Raw genomic sequence first — 21,837 nt, forward strand, 5'->3', positions numbered from 1 at the left:
ATTTGAAGAGCAAATGTTAAAGAGTAAAAGTCATGAACTTGTAAATATGATGATGATAAACCTACTTGCTACTTAACTATTTCAACTCTCTTTTGTTATTATATTTTTTGCAAAATGAGATGATATAGTTTGAGGTTGTTATGACTTAGACTAATATTATGGTATTTAGAAAAATGATGATGATATAATTAGAAGTAGTTATGACTTAGAGTCCGTTTGGGAAGTGACAGAAGCTATTTTTTTTTACCTTTAAATTATGAAAAGTTACGATAAGCGTGTTTGGCACTATTTTAAAGAAAAGCTTTTAACTTCCTGAAAAGTTAATTTACAGCTTTTTGAAGAAGTAGAAATATATGACTTCTTTCCTTCTCGATAAGTCATTTTATCACTTTCGTGAAAAAAAAAATTGATTTCAAAACAAAAAAAATCTACTTTCATTCTTGATTCTGTGAAAAAATATTTCCTGTTTCTGCTGGAAATACTGGCCCTCCACTACCATTTTCACGCAAGGTTCCATCTTCTAGAAGCACTGGCCTTCCACCATCATCTTCACGCAATGTTCCATCTACTGGAAGTGCTGGCCCTCCACCACTATTTTCACGTAATGATTCATCTGCTGGAAGTATTGACCCTCCACCACCATTTTCTGTTTCATCTGAACCAGCATATATTCCTTCCAGGTATTTTTTTTTTATCATTTTATCATTCTATTTTTATTATTAATTTTGTATTGAACATTGTGTATGCTATGAAATCTCAGTTTTAATTTTATTTTTTTATATGTGATTTTATTTTTATACAACTTGCTATTATTTTTATAATTAGTTATAGCATGTTCTTGACCCCAATAAAATAGGAGAGAGTTCTAATAAGAGTAAAAAAACAAAAAACAGTAATAATTTTTTTATGTATCTCTCCACTTTTTATGTATCTCTTCATGTACAAAATGTTTGTTTGATTTCTTTTTTTTTATGTTCTTCCCCAACAAATTCATGAAAGTGGCAAGTCCGGAAGAAAATTTAAAACTGATTAGAATGAACGAAATACTGTTATATTCATGAAAATATGTAAAGAAGAGATGGTGGCTGGAAATAGACTTGGAACACATTTTAACAAGGTTGGTTGGGCAAATTTGAAAACAAAATTCTTGAAAGAGACTGGTTTAAATTATGAGTCTAAACAATCTAAAAACAAGTGGGAGGCTATGAAAAGAGAATGGGAACTATGGGTTAAACTAAACGGAAAAGAGACCGGTCTTGGTTGGGATCCTATTAAGAAGACCATACAAGCAAGTGATGATTAGTAGGATGCTAAGATTCAGGTATGTTGCATTTTTTAAAACTATTTCAGAAATATCAATTTTATCGAGAGATTTTTAATTGTCATTTTATCGTCTCATAGGAAAATCCTGATGTGGCAAAATTTAGAGAGGAAGGTCCAAAACATCTTGATGAAATGGAGTTCCTTTTTGAAGATGTTGTAGCTATTGGTGTAGGTGCATGGGCACCTTCTGAAGATATAAATGATAGTTATAACGATAGATATAATGACGAAGATAATGGTAATTAGGAAGAAGATTTAGAAGATGAGTTAAATGATGAATCAACGCCTCCTAGTGCAATGAGACAAAAGAGATGAAAGGTTGGAAAAGGGTCTGGAGCCTCTCAACTTTCAACTCAACTAGAATGTATAATTAATATGTTTGAAGAAGAAAAGGCCAACGAAATAGCTTTTAGAAATAACGTACCAAGTATATCTACTTGTTTAGCTGTTCTCAAACAATTACCTGGGCTAGAAGTGGGGAGTGATATATTCTTTATAGCTACAAGACTAATGGCAAAAAGGTCAAATAGAGAGATTTTTATGGGGCTAGAAGATTCTGCCTTACAACTTGGTTGGTTGAAGACTCATAGTTTAGCAGATGTGTCTGGTTCTTAAAGTTTTTTTGCTAGAATGTCTCTTTTTAATATATTCATGTGTTGTTCAAAAAATATTTTATATGATTATATTTTTTTATTATTTTCTATGGTTGTTTGCTATTTTATATTTAAGATGTGAACTAGTGTTTATTTGAAGATTGTGGTTGACACACAAGTGTGATTAGTGTTTATTATTTGATATTAGTTTAAAATATTTGTATAATAGGATATCTAACAGCTCAACTGAAAGTTTGTCAACTAAAAGTTTGATATCAAATACAAATATGTCAGACGAAGATTTTGAAAACAAATAAAAGGTATAGCCAAACGTAAGAAGAAGACAATGACTTTAATAACAATCGCAACTTGTGTTGATTATTTTCTAAAGTACGTTGTGAAAAATCCACGAAAAACTTCAAGGTTGAAGGAAGTAGTTGGGTAAATGAACTTTTAAATGGGCATCATATTCGTTGCTACCAGCAATTTAGGATGAAAAAGCTCGTGTTCCTTCATCTCTGTGATGTTTTACAAAATACTTACAATCTGAAGACAACAAAAGGGATTGGAATTCATGAACAAGTAGGTATATTTTTATATATCATTGAACCACCAGGTTCAATACGTAATGCAGAAGAGAGATTCCAACATCCAGAGAAAACTATTTCTAGACAAGTTCATTGTGTATTGGATGCTGTTTGCAAGCTTGCTCAACATATTATTCAACCAACTGATCCACAATTCATAGATACTCCAGTGGAAATTAAAAATGATGAAAGATATTATCCATATTTTAAAAATTGCATTGGTGCAATAGATGGAACTCATATACCTGTTGTCGTTCTTGCCGATAAGAAAATTCCATACATTGGTAGAAAGGGGATCACAACTACAAATGTGATGGCAGTATGTGATTTTAACATGTGTTTCACATTTGTATGGGCAGGTTAGGAGGGATTTGCACACGATACTAAAATTTTCAATCAAGCTGTGCGTAGACAAAGTCTTCATTTCCCTCTTCCTCCTAAAAGTTAGCATATTTGAGACTGATATTATTTATATTAGATTAAACTCTTTATTTTTATTAACTGATTTTGTGGTGCACTAAATTTTGCTAGATAAGCACTACTTGGTAGATTCTGGCTATCTGTGTTTTATGGGGTTCTTAGGTCCTTATAAAGGTCACAGATACCATCTTCCGCATTTTAGATTGTGTCCCAGAGCAAGAGGAAGAAATGAAGTATTCAACTACTATCATTCTAGCCTTAGATGTACAATTGAACGTTCATTTGGATGTTGTAAAGCAAGATGGAAAATTTTAGGTGCCATGCCATCGTTTTTCTTAGACACACAAGTTAGAATTGTTGGTGCTTGTATGGCTTTACACAATTTTATTTGACGGAATGACACAAGCGATGAACAATTTGAAGAATTCCATGAAAATTTTGATCTTATGGGTGAAGGTGAATGTGAAGTAGAAGAATCAGTTTCTAATGATATTACGTGGGAAGAACCGAATGCTGAAAGCGCTAGAAAAATGGAACTAATTAAGGAACAAATAAAGAATCAATTGCCTGATCGATTGTAATCTTAGTGATTTGGTTATGTAAAATCAACCTTCAATAATGGAAAGTATTTGTTATCATCGTTATTTTAATATCCATTCTCTTGTGTAAAAAAAATGTATTTTTTGAGTTATTTATCCAAATGCTACAACTTTAAAATAAGTACTTCTATAGTTAAAAATCCAAACACAAAATAACTTATTTATAAGCTGCTATTAATAAAACTCCTTATACTTTAACTTATTTAAGTTATTTACCCAAACATGACCTTAGACTAGTATTATGATATTTTGCAATGATGATATAATATGAGATTGTGGATCTTACATAATACTTTATATATCGAATTTGATGGTAAATGTTCAATTAGTTTTCTTTAGTAATTTGATTTAAATAATTAAGGTTATTTATTGACACTAGATTAAAAAAATAGTTGGAACTAATTTCAACGCAATATAAGAAACTATTGTATATAAAGAATTATATAATTACAAAAAAATCGTTGTCAACAGTTACAAAAGACAATAGTGTAAAACCGTTGCTAAAGGCAGCTACAAAATGATAATGGTGTTAAAACCGTTATAAAAAAACAACACCGAAGGCAACAACTTAAAACCATTGCCTTTGTGAACAACAAAACTATAATAGTTTAAAACCGTTGCCTATCCAGTTATGGTTTTAAACCTTTACGTCATGAAAGAGAACGGTTCTAAACCGTTGTCTATATAGCAACGGTTCTAAACCGTTCTTTAAAAGTGATTGTCAAAATCGTTGTCTATGCCAGTAACTATGACAATGGTTTTTTTTTATTGCCGTTGCCTTAAAAAAAAACCATTGTCAAATTGTTGCCTAAAGTTTTAGGAACGGTTTTCTGATTTATGGCAACAGTTTTTGACCGTTGCGAAAACCCTTATTTATTGTAGTGCCCAAAACTAAAATCCAACACAGTATTTTCCTACATATTTCAAGCATCAATAGACAGAGATCAAGAAAAATAGAAATATATAGCGCAAACTCATTAACCGAGAAAAAACAACGAATAAATTGAAATATAACACATTAAAAAAAACGACAAAGGAAAAGATGATAAAATTCAAAGTGGCAATGTTCAATTGTTGACTGAAAAATAATTTACACGAAAAAAAGAAGAAGAAAAGAAGACAACATAAATCTTACATGAAAATTCGAAGCACACGGTAACAATATAAAAGAAATTAAGGCAAAAAAATAAAGGATAATTACCAAAAATAGTAATTACTTGATTACTTATTTTTACTTTATCAGATCAAGTAAAATACAAGTAAAAATATTTTGGTGAAGTTAAACGGATCAAAAATACAAGTAAAAATTTTTTATTGGATAAATTTAGATCCAGTAATTAAATATCATCATTAAAAATATTTTTTGTTTTATATTAAAAAATATTTTAATAGAAACCTTTTTTTTTATATGGATCCGTTTAGTTAAAACGAAATAAACTGTAATTCTCAAATTTCACAAATTCCAATCGCAGAAAACTCAAAAAATCATATTACGAAAAATGAAGTTCTTACAAAATCACGTTTTTATTAATTATTTTTTAAATAATACATAAAATAATTATAACTCAATAGTAAAAAATCTATATAAATTATAAACTTGAATGAACCAACTTCGATTCTGTATTATAATTGTATAAAAGTAATAACAAAAATTTTAAAAGGACAAAAATTTCACTCAAACCATTACAATTCTCTTTATATCTTTATATAGTACATGAAATTATTATCTTTCTTCCTGTTTAGCAATTATTCAATAATTTTTATTATTTAATCGGAAAATTGATACTATAATGCTTATGAGCTAGTATAACAAAATTAATTATTATTTCTCAAACATACTAGATTTTTTAACCCGTTCTGCTTCTACATTGCTCACCACCGACCATCCAAATAAGCCGACTCTTTTCACTGTTTACTCCATCACCATCTTCGTGCAAACACGACCGCACCACCCCATTCACTTACATGCCAAAGCCCTAATTTTCCTAAGTCCCCTGTCTCTCGCTCTGTCACGCACACATACAGCCCTCTACCAATTCGAGCCTCTTTTACAAACATCTTTCTCCAGCGTTACTCCCACTTCTTCACTGCGGCTACTTCTATGTGTTCTCTCTCCTCCATCCTTCTTCAACAAGGCTACAACCTTTGAGCTATCTGCTCTAATCTCCTCTGGTTTTTGTCCATCTCTCCGTTGCTGCTTTGCTTTCTACTCACCGGGTCTCGGTGGCTACCTCTGTACTCTCTCGCTGCCGGTCATATCTCTCTGCTGATCTGTGATATTCACTTTTCCAATATAGGTATTACATTTTTCTATTCTCTTCAACCTTTTCAGCATCAGGGTTTTACCATTTCCATAGTCGGACACTTTTGTTATTACTTTTTTCTTCTTTCGATTACTTCAATCTTATTGTCTTTCTTATGTTGCCTGGTTTTGTTTCAATTGGTCGTATCTAAGACTTTTCTGATCCATCTTTGCTTTCAATTTTGATTTTGCAGGGTTAGGGTATTTCTCTCTCTCTCTCTCTCTCCCTCTCTCTCTCTCTCTCTCTCTCTCTCTCTTAACTTGGCTTTAAAGAGAGTAGAGAAAAATGTCGCACCTTGGTGGTGGTGCGGAGGCACACGCACGGTTCAAGCAGTATGAGTACCGTGCCAACTCGAGCTTGGTCCTCACCACCGACTCGCGTCCCCGGGAAACCCACGAGCCTACTGGTGAACCCGAGTCACTGTGGGGGAAGATCGACCCGAGGAGCTTTGGTGACCGGGCCTACCGTGGCAGGCCCGCCGAGCTGGATGAGAAACTTGAGAAGGCTAAGCAGAAGAAGAAAAAGGAGCGTGACCCTTTGACCGAGCCCCTGCCTCGACAGGGCAAGCGCCGCCGCCTCCAGGAAGAGAGTGTCCTCACTGCCACGGAGGAAGGCGTGTATCAGCCCAAGACCAAAGAGACTAGGGCTGCCTATGAGGCCATGCTGAGTGTCATTCAACAGCAGCTTGGCGGGCAGCCGCTCAGCATTGTTAGCGGTGCGGCTGATGAGATTCTTGCAGTGCTCAAGAATGATGCTGTTAAGAATCCGGACAAGAAGAAGGAAATTGAGAAGCTTTTGAATCCTATTCCTAATCAAGTGTTTGACCAGCTGGTTTCTATTGGGAAGCTTATTACAGACTTTCAGGAGGGGTCTGATGCTGCCAATGGTACCTCGGCTATGGATGGCGATGATGGCCTTGATGATGATGTTGGTGTGGCAGTGGAATTTGAGGAGAATGAGGATGACGATGATGAGAGTGATCTTGATCAGGTGCAAGAGGAGGAAGAGGATGAGGATGATGTTGCCGAACCAAATGGATCAGGTGGTATGCAAATGGGTGGTGGTATTGACGATGAAGATATGGAGGATGCAAATGAGGGAATGAGTCTCAATGTACAGGATATAGATGCCTATTGGCTGCAGAGGAAGATTTCACAGGCGTTTGAGCAGCAGATTGATCCACAGCAGTGCCAGAAACTCGCTGAAGAGGTTCTAAAGATTCTGGCTGAAGGTGATGACAGAGAAGTTGAGAACAAGCTGTTGATCCATCTTGAGTTTGATAAGTTCAGTCTCATTAAGTTCCTTTTAAGGAACAGACTGAAGATAGTGTGGTGTACCAAGTTGGCAAGGGCACAGGACCAGGAGGAAAGAGAGAAGATTGAGGAGGAAATGAAGGGGACAGATTTGCAGCCTATTTTGGAACAGTTGCACGCAACAAGGGCCTCTGCGAAGGAGAGGCAGAAGAACTTGGAGAAGAGTATAAGGGAAGAGGCACGTCGGTTGAGGGACGATACTGGTGGTGAGGGGAACACGGACAGGGAGAGGAGCAGGAGGGGGCTTGCTGATAGAGATGCAGAGAGTGGATGGTTGAAAGGTCAGCGTCAGATGATTGATCTAGATAACCTTGCTTTTGCTCAAGGTGGTTTGTTTATGGCAAAAAAGAAGTGTGACCTTCCAGATGGGTCTTATAGGCATCTCAGCAAGGGTTATGAAGAAATTCATGTGCCAGCTTTGAAGGCTAAACCACTTAAGGAGAATGAGAAGCTTGTTAAGATATCTTCTATGCCTGACTGGGCACAACCAGCCTTTAAAGGAATGACACAGTTGAATAGGGTTCAGAGCCAGGTTTACGAGACTGCTCTTTTCAAGCCTGACAATCTTCTTCTTTGTGCTCCAACTGGGGCTGGTAAAACTAATGTGGCGGTCCTCACAATACTCCGGCAGATTGCCCTGCATAGAAATCCAGATGATGGTTCAATTGATCATAGTGCATACAAAATTGTTTATGTTGCACCTATGAAAGCCCTTGTAGCTGAGGTGGTTGGGAATTTATCCAATCGGCTGCAGAGTTATGATGTTAAAGTTAGGGAGCTCAGTGGAGATCAATCGCTAACCCGACAACAGATAGAGGAGACTCAAATTATTGTAACAACACCTGAGAAGTGGGATATTATCACTCGGAAGTCAGGAGATCGCACTTACACACAGCTTGTGAAACTAGTTATCATTGATGAGATCCATCTTCTTCATGATAATAGAGGTCCTGTTCTTGAAAGCATTGTTGCTAGAACAGTGAGGCAGATTGAAGCCACAGAAGAGCATATTCGGTTGGTGGGTTTGTCTGCTACCCTTCCTAATTATGAAGATGTGGCACTATTCTTACGAGTTAAACTGGATAAGGGGTTGTTCTATTTTGATAATAGTTATAGGCCTGTTCCCCTTTCTCAACAGTATGTTGGAATCACAGTAAAGAAGCCACTTCAGAGGTTCCAGTTGATGAATGATATTTGCTATGAGAAAGTTATGGCTGTGGCAGGAAAACATCAAGTTCTTATATTTGTACATTCAAGGAAAGAAACTGCTAAAACAGCTAAAGCCATCAGAGATACTGCTCTTGCAAAAGATACTCTTGCTAGATTCCTTAAAGAAGATAGTGCAAGTCGGGAGATTCTTCATACTCATACGGACCTTGTGAAGAGCAATGATCTTAAGGATCTTCTGCCATACGGTTTTGCAATTCATCATGCCGGTATGAACAGGACAGATCGTCAGCTTGTTGAGGATCTCTTTGCTGATGGGCATGTGCAAGTTTTGGTATCCACCGCAACCCTTGCCTGGGGTGTGAATCTTCCAGCTCACACGGTGATAATTAAGGGAACACAGATTTACAGTCCGGAGAAGGGAGCATGGACTGAACTGAGCCCTCTTGATGTGATGCAGATGCTGGGTCGTGCTGGAAGGCCCCAGTATGACTCGTATGGTGAAGGAATAATTGTTACTGGCCATAGTGAGTTGCAGTATTACCTCTCACTTATGAATCAGCAACTTCCTATTGAGAGCCAGTTTGTGTCCAAGTTGGCTGATCAGCTGAATGCAGAAATTGTACTTGGTACTGTCCAAAATGCTAGAGAAGCCTGTCATTGGCTTGGATATACTTACTTGTATGTCCGCATGGTGCGGAATCCTTCACTTTATGGTTTGGAACCTGATGCGCTGACAAGAGATGTATTATTGGAGGAAAGAAGAGCTGATTTGGTAAGTATCACTGCAATATAAGTTTTAATTGTATCATAATGCATTATTACATGAACCAAAAAGATGTCTGTCATTATTTGGTTTGTTTTTAGAAGTTTTAACTTGACACTTCCTTTTTCTGTTTATTTATTAAGGACTCCCCCCACCCAACCCCCCGGTTTTTCATTTGTTTGTGTGAGCGCGTGCATGCGACATATATATGGATGGGCGTTGTAGTCGTGTTAGAATTATTTAAAGGGTACTAGATCTTCATCGGCCAAGAAAAACTTGAAGTTGCGCTGCAATATATGCTTTCATTGTGTCGTTATGCATCATTTACCTGAACCAAACTGATTTCTTTGCCTTTATTTGGTTTGTTTTATTTAGTTATTTTTATCTTTTAACCCAACACTAGTTTATTTATTATGGGTTTTCTTTTTCTTTCGATTAATTGTATATCTGTTTTTTGTGTGTGAAATGTATGGAATGTGTCTCTAGTCATATTTATGCTTGTCAATTAATGGTTTGTGTAGAATTGTTTAAAGTGGTTACTAGTTCATTATTGGCTGAGAAACTTAAGGTTTGTTTAGTTACAAAGACGGCACATGGTTTCCATTCTATTTTCCACTTAGAGGAAAAATTTGTTGTTTTCACTACTAAAATTACCTGTTTCCTTTACCTGGAATTGGGATTTTCTCTTTCGATAATATGGTGGACGAATTTGGGTGATATTAATGCAGATGTTTTGGATGTGTATCCTTGCATTGCCCATTCCAATATTTTACTGGTTTATTGGCTAATCTTAATCTCTGATTGAAATCTTGCAGATTCATACAGCTGCAACCATCTTGGATAGGAATAATTTGGTGAAGTATGACAGGAAGAGTGGGTATTTTCAGGTCACTGATTTGGGTCGCATTGCGAGTTACTACTACATAACACATGGAACCATCTCCACATATAACGAGCATTTGAAGCCTACGATGGGAGACATAGAGCTATGCCGATTGTTCTCACTGAGTGAAGAATTCAAGTATGTGACGGTACGGCAGGATGAGAAGATGGAGCTAGCAAAGCTTTTGGACCGTGTTCCCATTCCCATCAAGGAGAGTTTGGAAGAGCCAAGTGCGAAAATCAATGTTTTGCTTCAAGCATACATTTCACAGTTAAAGCTTGAAGGGCTTTCACTAACATCTGATATGGTTTTCATAACTCAGGTGAGAATATGTTCTATACTATTGAGATATTAATGGTCAGTTTTGTTAAAGAAATAAGAAAACATTTTCTATTTTCATATTCTCAAGTTCTAGGAAACATGTTTGGTTTGACTATATTTTGTTGTCTTTAAAAACTTGGAAACGTTGAAAATCTGTTTGATTTGCCAATTTTCAATCTGTTAAAACTTTTAAAATAAAAGTAAATGTCAACTTAAAAATAATTTAAACGTGAAATATCTTGAAGTAACTAAAATAGTAACTTAATTTTATTATGCATCATATTACGTGTCATTGTTTTCAAAAATTATGAACTAAAAAATATTTTATATGAACTTCAAAATAAATTGTGATATTAGAATACGTTTAATTTTCCCTGTGTGTACATGCCTGTATTTTATAACTGAGTACAGTTAAGTTGATCTCTTTTTTCTTTTCTTTTTTTTTTTTGAATGCAAACCCAGATACAAACTGATTTTTCTTTCATATCCATTATTAATTCCCTAACAGAAAATTAATCTCATTATGAATGCAACTACAATTAGTTGAAAGGGAGGAAATGACAAAAATACCAAAAGGCTCAAAATCACAATTTCATGAAATTACTGTTAATGCATCTGAAGAATAAAAGGAAGAAGGGAACTGTTGCAACAATGCTTGACAGTGGTCGCTTGGGGCATGTGTGGTGCCGGCGACGGAGCAGGAGGCAGTGCCAGCAAGGGTTGGAAGCAGTGAGGCAAAGTGGGCAACATTTGCAGTTGTGAGGGTGAAGTGATAAAGGGGTTTTGGGTGGGGGACTATTTAAAAGAAAGGTTGAAAAGAAAAAGAAAGTTCAGCTTAATTATGGGGCATGCCACCATGTTTTCATATCTCAGTTCTTGTCAATTTTCTTAGAGAACACTTAAAAAGGACGCAGATTCCATGTTTTCCAAAATTTAATTTTGAAAATTGTTTTCTAAAATTCTTATAAATGAAAACATAAACACAGCAAAAGAACGCCAAATTTTCCTGTCTTGCTGACTTTTGTAATTTGCAAGTATTTTACTGATTTTTATTATTTGTTCTTTCAGAGTGCTGGACGCCTTTTGCGGGCTCTTTTTGAGATTGTAATGAAACGTGGATGGGCACAGTTGGCTGAAAAGGCTCTGAACTTGTGCAAGATGGTGACCAAGAGGATGTGGAGTGTCCAAACACCCCTTCGTCAGTTCAATGGTATCCCTAGTGATGTATTAACGAAGTTGGAGAAGAAAGATTTGGCTTGGGAGAGGTATTATGACCTATCATCACAAGAGATAGGTGAACTCATTCGTGCTCCAAAGATGGGAAGGATGCTTCATAAATATATCCATCAATTTCCAAAACTGAACCTTGCAGCTCATGTGCAGCCTATTACTCGGACAGTTCTGAGGGTTGAACTCACGATAACTCCAGATTTTGCATGGGATGACAGAATTCATGGTTATGTTGAGCCTTTTTGGGTGATTGTTGAGGACAATGATGGGGAATATATCCTTCATCATGAGAATTTTATGCTGAAAAAGCAGTTTATTGATGAGGATCATACGCTGAATTTCACAGTTCCAATCTACGAACCTCTTCCTCCTCAATACTTCATCCATGTTGTTTCAGATAGATGGCTTGGGTCACAAACTGTTCTACCTGTTTCCTTCAGGCACCTTATCTTACCTGAAAAGTACCCTCCCCCAACTGAACTCTTGGACCTGCAACCACTGCCTGTGACTGCATTGAGAAATCCATCGTATGAAGCACTTTATCAGGATTTCAAGCATTTCAATCCTGTTCAGACCCAAGTATTCACAGTTCTGTATAATTCTGATGACAATGTATTAGTTGCTGCACCGACAGGAAGTGGTAAGACCATCTGTGCAGAATTCGCTATTTTGAGGAATCATCAAAAAGGGCCTGATAGTGTCATGCGTGTTGTTTATATTGCACCTATTGAAGCACTTGCCAAGGAACGGTATCGTGATTGGGAGAGGAAATTTGGAGGTGGTCTTAAATTGAAGGTGGTTCAATTGACTGGAGAAACAGCAGCTGACTTGAAGCTACTTGAGAAAGGTCAGATTATCATTAGCACCCCAGAGAAGTGGGATGCTTTATCCCGCCGCTGGAAACAAAGGAAACATGTGCAGCAGGTTAGCCTTTTCATCATTGATGAACTCCACTTAATTGGAGGTCAAGGTGGTCCTGTTTTAGAAGTCATTGTTTCGAGGATGAGATATATTGCTAGTCAGGTTGAAAACAAGATTCGTATTGTGGCTTTGTCTACCTCTCTTGCAAATGCCAAGGATCTAGGAGAATGGATTGGAGCTACTTCCCATGGTCTTTTCAATTTTCCCCCCGGCGTTCGTCCTGTACCTTTGGAAATACACATTCAAGGTGTAGACATTGCTAATTTTGAGGCAAGGATGCAAGCAATGACAAAACCAACTTATACTGCAATTGTTCAGCACGCCAAGAATGCAAAACCTGCTCTTGTATTTGTGCCTACAAGGAAGCATGTGCAGCTGACAGCTGTGGATCTGATTACATACTCGAGTGCAGACGGTGCAGAGAAGCCCTTCTTATTGCGGTCCTCAGAAGAGCTTGAACCTTTTCTTGACAGGATTAGTGATGGAATGTTGAAAGCCACTTTACAAGGAGGAGTGGGATACTTGCATGAGGGCTTAAACAATCTGGATTATGATATTGTGACCCAACTGTTTGAAGCTGGCTGGATTCAGGTGTGTGTTTTGAGTAGTTCTATGTGTTGGGGAGTGGCATTGTCGGCTCACTTGGTAGTTGTGATGGGCACACAGTATTATGATGGGCGTGAAAATGCACAGTCAGATTACCCTGTTACTGATCTTCTGCAGATGATGGGTCATGCCAGCCGGCCTTTGGTAGATAATTCTGGGAAATGTGTCATCTTGTGTCATGCACCCCGGAAAGAATACTACAAGAAATTTTTATATGAAGCTTTCCCTGTTGAGAGCCACCTTCATCACTTCTTGCATGATAACCTGAATGCTGAAATTGTTGCTGGGGTTATTGAGAATAAGCAAGATGCTGTTGATTATCTCACATGGACATTCATGTACAGGCGTCTCACACAAAATCCCAACTATTACAATCTACAAGGAGTTAGTCACAGACATCTTTCTGATCACCTTTCAGAGCTTGTGGAAAATACATTAAGTGATTTGGAAGCGAGCAAGTGTGTTCTCATCGAGGATGACATGGATCTTTCTCCACTCAATCTTGGTATGATTGCTTCATATTATTACATCAGTTACACGACAATTGAGCGGTTTTCGTCATCATTGACTTCAAAGACAAAAATGAAGGGTCTTTTGGAGGTTCTGTCTTCAGCTTCTGAGTATGCTCAGCTTCCAATACGACCCGGGGAGGAAGAGGTGGTTCGCAGATTAATTAATCACCAAAGGTTTTCCTTTGAAAACCCGAGAGTCACAGACCCACATGTTAAAGCTAATGCTTTGCTGCAGGCCCACTTCTCAAGGCAATTTGTCGGGGGAAATCTTGCACTGGACCAGAGGGAGGTTCTTCTTTGTGCAAATAGATTGCTTCAGTCAATGGTAGATGTAATATCAAGTAATGGTTGGCTAAGCTTGGCTCTTCTGGCCATGGAAGTTAGTCAAATGGTTACTCAAGGAATGTGGGAACGTGACTCCATGCTATTACAACTTCCTCACTTTACTAAGGATCTGGCTAAGAAATGCCAGGAGAACCCAGGGAAGAGTATAGAAACTGTGTTTGATTTATTAGAGATGGACGATGATGAAAGGCGGGAGTTGTTGGGCATGTCAGATTCCCAGTTGTTTGATATTGCCAGATTTTGTAATCGTTTCCCCAATATTGATTTGTCATATGAGGTGATAGACAGTGACAATGTGCGGGCTGGGGAAGATGTCACAATACAAGTCGCTCTCGAACGGGATCAGGCAGAAGTAGGACCTGTTGATGCTCCCAGGTATCCAAAATCCAAGGAGGAGGGATGGTGGCTTGTTGTTGGTGACACCAAAAACAACTTGTTGCTTGCCATTAAACGGGTTTCGCTTCAGCGGAAGCTAAAAGCCAAACTGGAGTTTGCTGCTCCTGCTGATGCTGGAAAGAAATCCTATACCCTTTACTTCATGTGCGATTCATACCTGGGCTGTGATCAGGAGTATGCTTTTTCCATTGATGTCAAAGCAGCAGGGGCTGCTGATTTAGATAGCAGTAGAGAATGAAGAGGTAGATTGCTTTTCCCTTTGCCATATGCTAAACTTCTAGTTGAATGTTTGATGGGATCATCTTATTTGATAAAACACTTGTCAACAATATCTTGCCAGATGTCAGGAGTTGATGTCTGTGTGTTGTTTTGTTTTCTTGAGAGGTTCTAATTAATTAGGTTTGTGGATGTCACTTGGATTAGTTAAATTAATGCATACTGCTGAAATAGTACGATATTCTAATGCCATGTGTGTTTTACAAGTAGTATTAACTGCTTATCTCTCTGTTTCACAATTAAATCGTCTGTTTGAGTGGTACATGAGAAGATTAATGTACAAAATATTACAAAATACTGTCGATTTGGAGCGGTACATTTAGAAGATCAATGTTTCCAGACAATGAAAGGGAGTATTTGGTTATTGGGTCATGGCATATTTAATAGAAGTAGCCTCATCATCCCCCTTACGAAAATGTCATCGTCATACTCTCGTATTGAACCCTTTTATTTGAATATTCTTTTGCGTGTTTGCTCTGAACCTTATGAAATCTTTATATCCTTAACAGTTTTGTTAAGCTGCAAATTTGAATGACAATGATTCGGTTTTTTGGTAGTAATAATAACATTTTTTTTATCTTTATTAACTTCTGCTTGTTGGTTTGGTGGCAATTTTGGTAGTAATAGTGACAAACTCACTTTTCTTTTTTCTTTTTTTTTTGTCTTGGATTAAGGAACACGCATAAAACAGTGGTAGGCAAAGGAGTAATTATCATTCTCAGGGCTCAGGAGTAGCAAGTGAAGTAGATGTAGCGTTGCTTATTGGAACACAATTTTGCAGGCCAGTAACAAGTTGCAACACTAGGAAATGGAGTTTGGATGACGCTTGAGCCCTTGATTTAGTATTATAATTTTGAACTTTGGGATGAAAGGTGTCAATTTTGGGCTATTGCATCCAAGGATGATAGACCTGAATTTTCATTTTTGACCATTTTTATCCCATCTCATAATGCAGGAACTCTCTTATATTTTCGGAGAATTGCTAGTGTGGTAGTTAATCTTTTAACTCTAGTTTGTACAGATGTATTGCTATCTGAATATCGATGATTGTACTTTACGAAATTTTAAGTCGAGACTCGAGAGTTCACTTCTATTTTACTTGTTTTTATGGTCGAATTTCTTATTTTGCTTTTATTTGTCTACATAATATATAGATTGTGACTCCAGGTATGGTCTATCGATGATAATGTTTGCAGACCAGCTTATCCAAGATTGGGATTGAAGAAAATTAGGGTATATTTAGTTTGATTGATTTATTTATTTTTTTTATCGTTATTATTTTCTGTTTCAGTATTGTGGAAAAAAAGTGTATTGACGGGTTTTAACGGCGCTTTTTATTTGAAATATTGGAGAAGGCGTGTGTTTTGATGTCTTATAGAGATGAGTTGTGTATCACGAAATTGAATGGGCCCAAATGTAATGGTCCAATTAAATCCAAACAGGTGATGGATATGTTTTGAACCCAATAATTTGTGATTAGCTCCTTGACCCGTATCTATATAAAAAAAAAAAAAGGGAAGACTAGGATTCGATATTTTTCATGTCCAAAAAATAAAAGATTGGGGATTAAATAAAAAAGCCATGTTGGTTAATTAATATATGATAAAATCATAGTTGGAAAATATTTCGAACGGACCCATATTCTAGGTCGGTCCGGTCTGGACATATTGGAGTGGATAAGGAACAAATTCGAGAGAACCCTTTTGACTCGGTTAGGTTTTGTAAAAATTCGGTAAACCGGTGAGTTTGAGAAATATGGACGGCTCTGGCCGCTCACTTCGGTTCACCGCCACTGCATACTTGCCGCCTTCGCCGCGTCTCTTGCCGGATCCTCAGCATTCTGTGCTTGCAAGTCGTGTCTCGTCTTTCTTCTCCATCTTTGAGTCAATCGGTTCAATTCGTGATTTACCAATTGAATCAGAAATTTAATAATGTGACCGGTTCGATTACTGAACCGGTTCTGACAACTATGATTTGAATCTGTTTTGTCGGCAAGTTAATTAAAAGTGGAAAGAAAAAGAAAGAGGGGGATTAGGGTTTTGAATTTAATGAATACTAGAAAACAGTATAATAGAGAAGAGTTGAGACGTTATTGCAATGGAGCAGCTGAGTTGAGCTAAGGAGCGCTTTGGTTTGATTTTGGGAGGGAAATTTTCTAAAACCCCCCAAAAATTGGACTCAAAATCTCGTCTCTTCTGAAATCTGAATCCATTGCATCGCTCTTCAACCTTCGCTCCCATATTTCCAGGTACTCTTTCTTTCTTTCTCTCAGCACAAACTTGGATTCAGAATCCTTTGTTCGTTTCCCGTAGATCCTTTTTCATTGCAACTAGTTTTTATTTGTTCTGATTTCATCTTCATCTCTTATAAATGCTTAATTGCAGCTCCAGATAGCTCATTCAAGTCAAAGTGTTCGTCTCTGATTCTTAGCTGAAAATTTTAATTTCAACACAATTCTTTCCTCCATTTATTCTCTGATTTCTTACACTTTACATGACATTTTTATTGTGTCATTTGTATTTGGATGCTTCTTTCTTCAAGAATTCTAGCGCTCTGATGAAAATGAACCAAATTTTGATACGTACTTTAATAATAGGGTTTTCAAATACTAAACCCTTGCCTGTACCTTTATATATTATGATTTTAGCTACCTTAGCTGCCAGGTAAATCTACTAGTTATATTGAATTCTGGGAATCCATATCCTTATCATGAATTTCTCAGCGAATTTTGTTTTAATGCAGCCGTTTTCTTTGTTTGCTTTTGCAGCTAGTGATTTGATTCTGCTAGATTAAGAATATAACATGAGCACCACAGTGCACAAAACTCCAAAGTCTGGTAGACAGACTTTGTTTTTCCAGGATTTAGCCTCGCCCGTTTCTTCCAGGAGAGGAAAGTTTTCAAGTCCGGGACAGGCAGCTGCAGTATCTGCTCTGTGGCGTGAGAATTTCGGTGGTTCGGACCTTCCACCTCCTCCTGTTTTCACCTTGGAAGACAGGTCAGATTTTTCTCCTGAATCAGGCTTACCGGATTACCAAATATCCCCGGAGTCTAAATCCAATATTAGGACTCCAGTTCAAGCTTCAAATAGAGAATTTTCAACTCCATTGAAAAGCAAATCCGAGGCCAGCACATCTTATGTGTTAAGAGGGGTGCAACAAAGCCAGCAGAGCTCACCAGGGTTGAGTTGGTGGTCACCCACAACTGCAAAGAGTGCCGGAGAACAAGATGAAAAGGGAAGGAGTTCACCAGTTGAGGGTGTGGTTCAGCCTGGTGCTCTTATAACTCTCCCTCCGCAGCTGGAAGTAGCAAGGCCAGAGGTTCAAAGGAATTCTTTGCCAGCTGGGAATCTCAATGAGGAAGAGTGGGTGACTGTTTATGGGTAATGGCCTATCTTACTTCAGCATTTAAGTCTTGACTATTGATTGTAGTACTGCACTGAGTTATTAACCTTAATCCTATTCCACTATATATATTTCATTGTGATTATGCACCTTATGCTGTTGCCATGTATGCAAAGAAAGCGTGAATAAAATAACATAAATTTTCCTATGACACACAAAGAAAGCTTACTGAGTGGGAAAGAGTTTTGAACAATGTAAGAAGTAAGATGTGCAGCTATTTCTGCGTAAGAAATATACCTTCCACAAAATGACCATGTTTTCGGTGTAAAGAATGAATATGCTCTTGCACATTTCAATGGGGCCTGTCAAATTTGCAACTATGTTTTGGATGTCATTTCATTTATATGATGAGATCTAGTTTCTATATTGTATATACTGATATCATTTCGTTAACAAGTTCCTCCTGCAGATTTTCTCCAGGTGATACTAATTTGGTTTTAAGGGAGTTTGAAAAATGTGGTGAAATTTTGAAACATGTTCCTGGTCCTAGAGATGCTAATTGGATGCATATTTTATATCAGGTGTGCAATCTTTCCCTTACTTGAACTTATTGATTAAATAGCAATAGTTGTGCATCAATCAATCAAAACTATGCATACATACTGTTTTGATGAGATCAATGCATATGCAGAATCGTTCTGATTCCCAGAAAGCCCTTAACAAGAATGGAGTGCAGCTCAATGGAGTCCTAATAGTTGGTGTGAAACCCTTGGATCCCATGCAACGTCAAGCATTGGATGAACGGCTTAACCATCAGGGATTTATGCCCTTACCTCTTCCGTCTGCTAGAAATTCAGAATCAAGTACGCTGAAAGCTCCCTCTCGACCCTACTATCTGCAGAATGGCAACTCAAGTGCCCGGCAAACTGGAGGAGCCATTGCTTCTCCAACAAAATCATTGGTGTCCAAGATCATGGATTTGATGTTTGGAGTCTAGATGAGCTGTAATGGTGGATCATACTATATCATTCTGTTTTGTTTTTAGCAATGGGTGACTCTTTCGGCTATACAAATGTTGTTAAGAAGTTTGGCATGCATTCTGGATTTGAGTTGGAATGTTTACTCTTTAGATGCTAGTGATTGGAATTTATTTCTTCATAATGTTTCATTCTTATTGGATAACTATAGGTCAAAGTCTTTGTAGCTATGTTTTTGGAATATCATATATTAACTACAGGTTCATCAATGGTTCTGTAAAGCTGGCCAATACTCTAGGTATTTGAGATTACGGTGGTCCTGTTAAATGGTAAAGGGAATGAAAATTGTAGCCTCTAAAATCAAAGAGGATGCAGCATGTGAGCTTGTTCATTATTTCTGTGATCCTTTTGAGTCGAATACTTTTGTCAACAGAATATGGAAAGTGTACTTAGATAATCTTTGGAGCTGTTTTTTTCTCTTTTCGTTAAAATCTTTTGCGCTTGTTTTGCATGGATACTTCTCACTTCTGTCAACAGGATATGGCTTCCAAAAACCCATTATAGATGCTGCATCCATTTTTAATTGCTCTAGTTCTAGTTTCATATTCTAAAATCTAAATTTCGTAGGAAATATAATTTGAAGGTTTCAGCATAATCAGACAGAAGAATCTGTCACAAAAATAAAATCAGACAAGAAACATCGTATAATTAATACTTTTTCATTATTATTTATACCAGCAAGGAACGTTAGCTATAGCAGCGGCCATATTCGAAAACCGCCAAAGATGTGATGTTGATTGTCGACCATTCTTTGACCAACTTAACTCATAACCGCCAATAATGGCCGCACGTTAGTACACTTCGCATTGATTTACCACCACTTTTTGGTTCTTCAATATCCATTCTTAATAAAGTATGTCACATCTATTTAAGTGTGTGATTCTCTTCATCATGCTGTGTACCACAGCTGCGAGGGACTGTCTATGGCATTTAATTTGCACTTAGACTTGTGCAACTTCTGAATGTTAATTTGCTTTGTTTTTGCAGTATTTGAGTATGAGAATGACTCAGTTGAGTCAGTTCTAGGTGTGGAGAAATGGGACTACTTTCACTGCGATGCAAGTGACTCATTCAAGTTATATGGATTTTGTATTGTATTTAATTATTTATTTATGATCATGCCTTGAGTTTCTCTCATTCAAGTTTCTTTTTTTTTCCTTTGTGCTGAACTATTTTATTAGCTTAGACATTGTTAGTTAATTAGAACATTCAGCTTTCGACTTTATTTGGTGCTTCTAATCACAGAATATTCCACTGCTTGAGGTGTATATAATTATATACATGACTCAAAGAAAGAAAGTTTTAAGCAAATAAATTTGAAGACTAGGAAGGAGTAAAACTGAAGCCCTGCATAGACCAAATATAAAAATGCATTGTATTAGTTTATTGAGAGTTCCTTGTCATGGCAAACAACACAGTCCTATATCATGATCAGGGGCTGAAATGGATATTTTTTGTGTTCGGGGCCTCGTAGCCCTTCGAAAAAATTATCAGGGGCCGGGATGGGGTATTCACCCATAGATTAAAGATCAACTGATCAAGTAGCTTTCTATGAATTCTTGTATGAAATGTATACATAATTGACCACTATTGTAGGGATGGTGACACATTATTTTCATTATGAACCAAACTAAATTTATCAGTATGAATGGTAGCCATGTAAATAAGAGCTCTCAACATCTGAGGTTTGACTCTCTCTCTCCATCAGAGTTTGCACCTTCCTTTCTTGTATTTTTCCACTTGGATTTCCTCAGCCAATGTTCAACCAGCAACACACTAAGACCAATGAAGATTGTCCCAAGAGAGCCACAACCAAGTGCTATCAGCATCACAGATAACCATTTACTTCCCCTTCATTGGTCCTTCTTGGTATACACCACCAGGAGGAGCAATACCAGCAGCAAAAGTCACAGTTGCAATCAAACAGCAACTAATATGATGGTGTTTCTTGCATTCAGTAATGCCTCTTTGTGCATCTCCATGTGATTACTCCTTTTAGCATAATAAAGTTGATTCAGATTTTCCATTTTCTTTTGGCTCTGATGCTTATGTTTCCCTAATTATAATACACATAATGAAAAACCAAGTTTAATTAATATATCTCAACACAAGTTATGCTACATTTTTTTTAAACTAATGAAAAGGATTGAAATAAGGATTAGGGTAAAAACCAGCTCCAGCAACTCCAACAGGGTAGATATGTTGTTGGAATTTGGATTGAACATTAACAAGATACACCATTATGCTGCCTTCTTCATTGTTGTTATTATTGTCAATGGATATAGTGCTGAAGAAGTTATCAAGGGCCCATTTTAGAGCATAGAAGCTTCCCTCACTCTCATCTATGGCCACCATCGCCTTCATCTTCATCCTCCTCTCTTCTCCACCACCACCTTCCTCCATTATTTCTTTAATTTGTGTGTCATATGTGAACAATAATAACACACTACAACTCTTTTATTTCATATGCTATTATGATACTTTTGTCCCTCTTTTAGAGCCCATGTAAAAGAAAAAAAATAATATAATGGTTCTACATTATTAGGGGTGTACACGAATTGGATCGAATCGAATATGATCGAAAATTTGATCTGATTCGCACTATTTTCATCCGATAAGATCGGATATGATATTCACAATTTTTAGTGTCGGATTCGACCCGCAAATGTGCAGATCGAATTAGATATCGAATATATTTGCATAATTGAATCTTCTCTTTTTAATAATATTTTTATTTAAACAATTGAATAAAAATATTTTTTTCACACTTTTAAACTTATTTATTCCTAAAATATTTTTAATCAAACTTTTTTTAAAAAATAAAAATAAAATAATACAATATATAAATAATAATTATTAATTTTTTTTTTTTTTTTTTTTTTTACCAAAGATAGGAG

The 21,837-nt window shown here is 36.9% G+C and overlaps 3 protein-coding genes across 4 annotated transcripts; 2 read left to right on the forward strand and 1 right to left on the reverse strand.

The window, feature by feature from the left end:
• The first annotated feature begins 5,371 nt into the window (after positions 1 to 5,371).
• On the forward strand, positions 5,372 to 15,623 carry LOC107626212 (DExH-box ATP-dependent RNA helicase DExH12). Its single transcript, XM_016329041.3, has 5 exons — positions 5,372 to 5,819; positions 6,019 to 9,080; positions 9,887 to 10,276; positions 11,344 to 14,527; positions 15,236 to 15,623. Exons 2-4 carry the CDS (start codon positions 6,111 to 6,113, stop codon positions 14,521 to 14,523), a joined length of 6,540 nt encoding a protein of 2,179 aa, XP_016184527.1. The 5' UTR covers positions 5,372 to 5,819; positions 6,019 to 6,110; the 3' UTR covers positions 14,524 to 14,527; positions 15,236 to 15,623.
• A 940-nt stretch (positions 15,624 to 16,563) lies between these two features.
• LOC107626214 (mitotic phosphoprotein N' end (MPPN) family protein) lies at positions 16,564 to 19,283 on the forward strand. 2 transcript variants are annotated; one of them, XM_016329043.3, is made up of 4 exons: positions 16,564 to 16,809; positions 17,329 to 17,941; positions 18,373 to 18,484; positions 18,595 to 19,149. In XM_016329043.3, the coding sequence occupies exons 2-4, from the start codon at positions 17,364 to 17,366 to the stop codon at positions 18,898 to 18,900; spliced, it is 996 nt and encodes a 331-aa protein (XP_016184529.1). In that variant the 5' UTR covers positions 16,564 to 16,809; positions 17,329 to 17,363; the 3' UTR covers positions 18,901 to 19,149. The 2 variants fall into 2 exon arrangements, with proteins under 2 accessions (XP_016184529.1, XP_020972194.1); XM_021116535.2 differs by having other exon boundaries at positions 16,587 to 16,809; positions 18,361 to 18,484; positions 18,595 to 19,283.
• Positions 19,284 to 20,301: 1,018 nt separating this feature from the next.
• Positions 20,302 to 21,420, reverse strand: LOC107626219 (uncharacterized). Its single transcript, XM_016329049.3, has 2 exons — positions 21,112 to 21,420; positions 20,302 to 20,996 (listed from the first exon to the last, which is right to left on the reverse strand). The coding sequence occupies exons 1-2, from the start codon at positions 21,341 to 21,343 to the stop codon at positions 20,860 to 20,862; spliced, it is 369 nt and encodes a 122-aa protein (XP_016184535.1). The 5' UTR covers positions 21,344 to 21,420; the 3' UTR covers positions 20,302 to 20,859.
• Between the last annotated feature and the right edge of the window lie 417 nt (positions 21,421 to 21,837).

The sequence above is a fragment of the Arachis ipaensis genome, chromosome B2 (assembly GCF_059453495.1).
Source record: "Arachis ipaensis isolate K30076 ecotype BB chromosome B2, ASM5945349v1, whole genome shotgun sequence".
Lineage (NCBI taxonomy): Eukaryota > Viridiplantae > Streptophyta > Magnoliopsida > Fabales > Fabaceae > Arachis > Arachis ipaensis.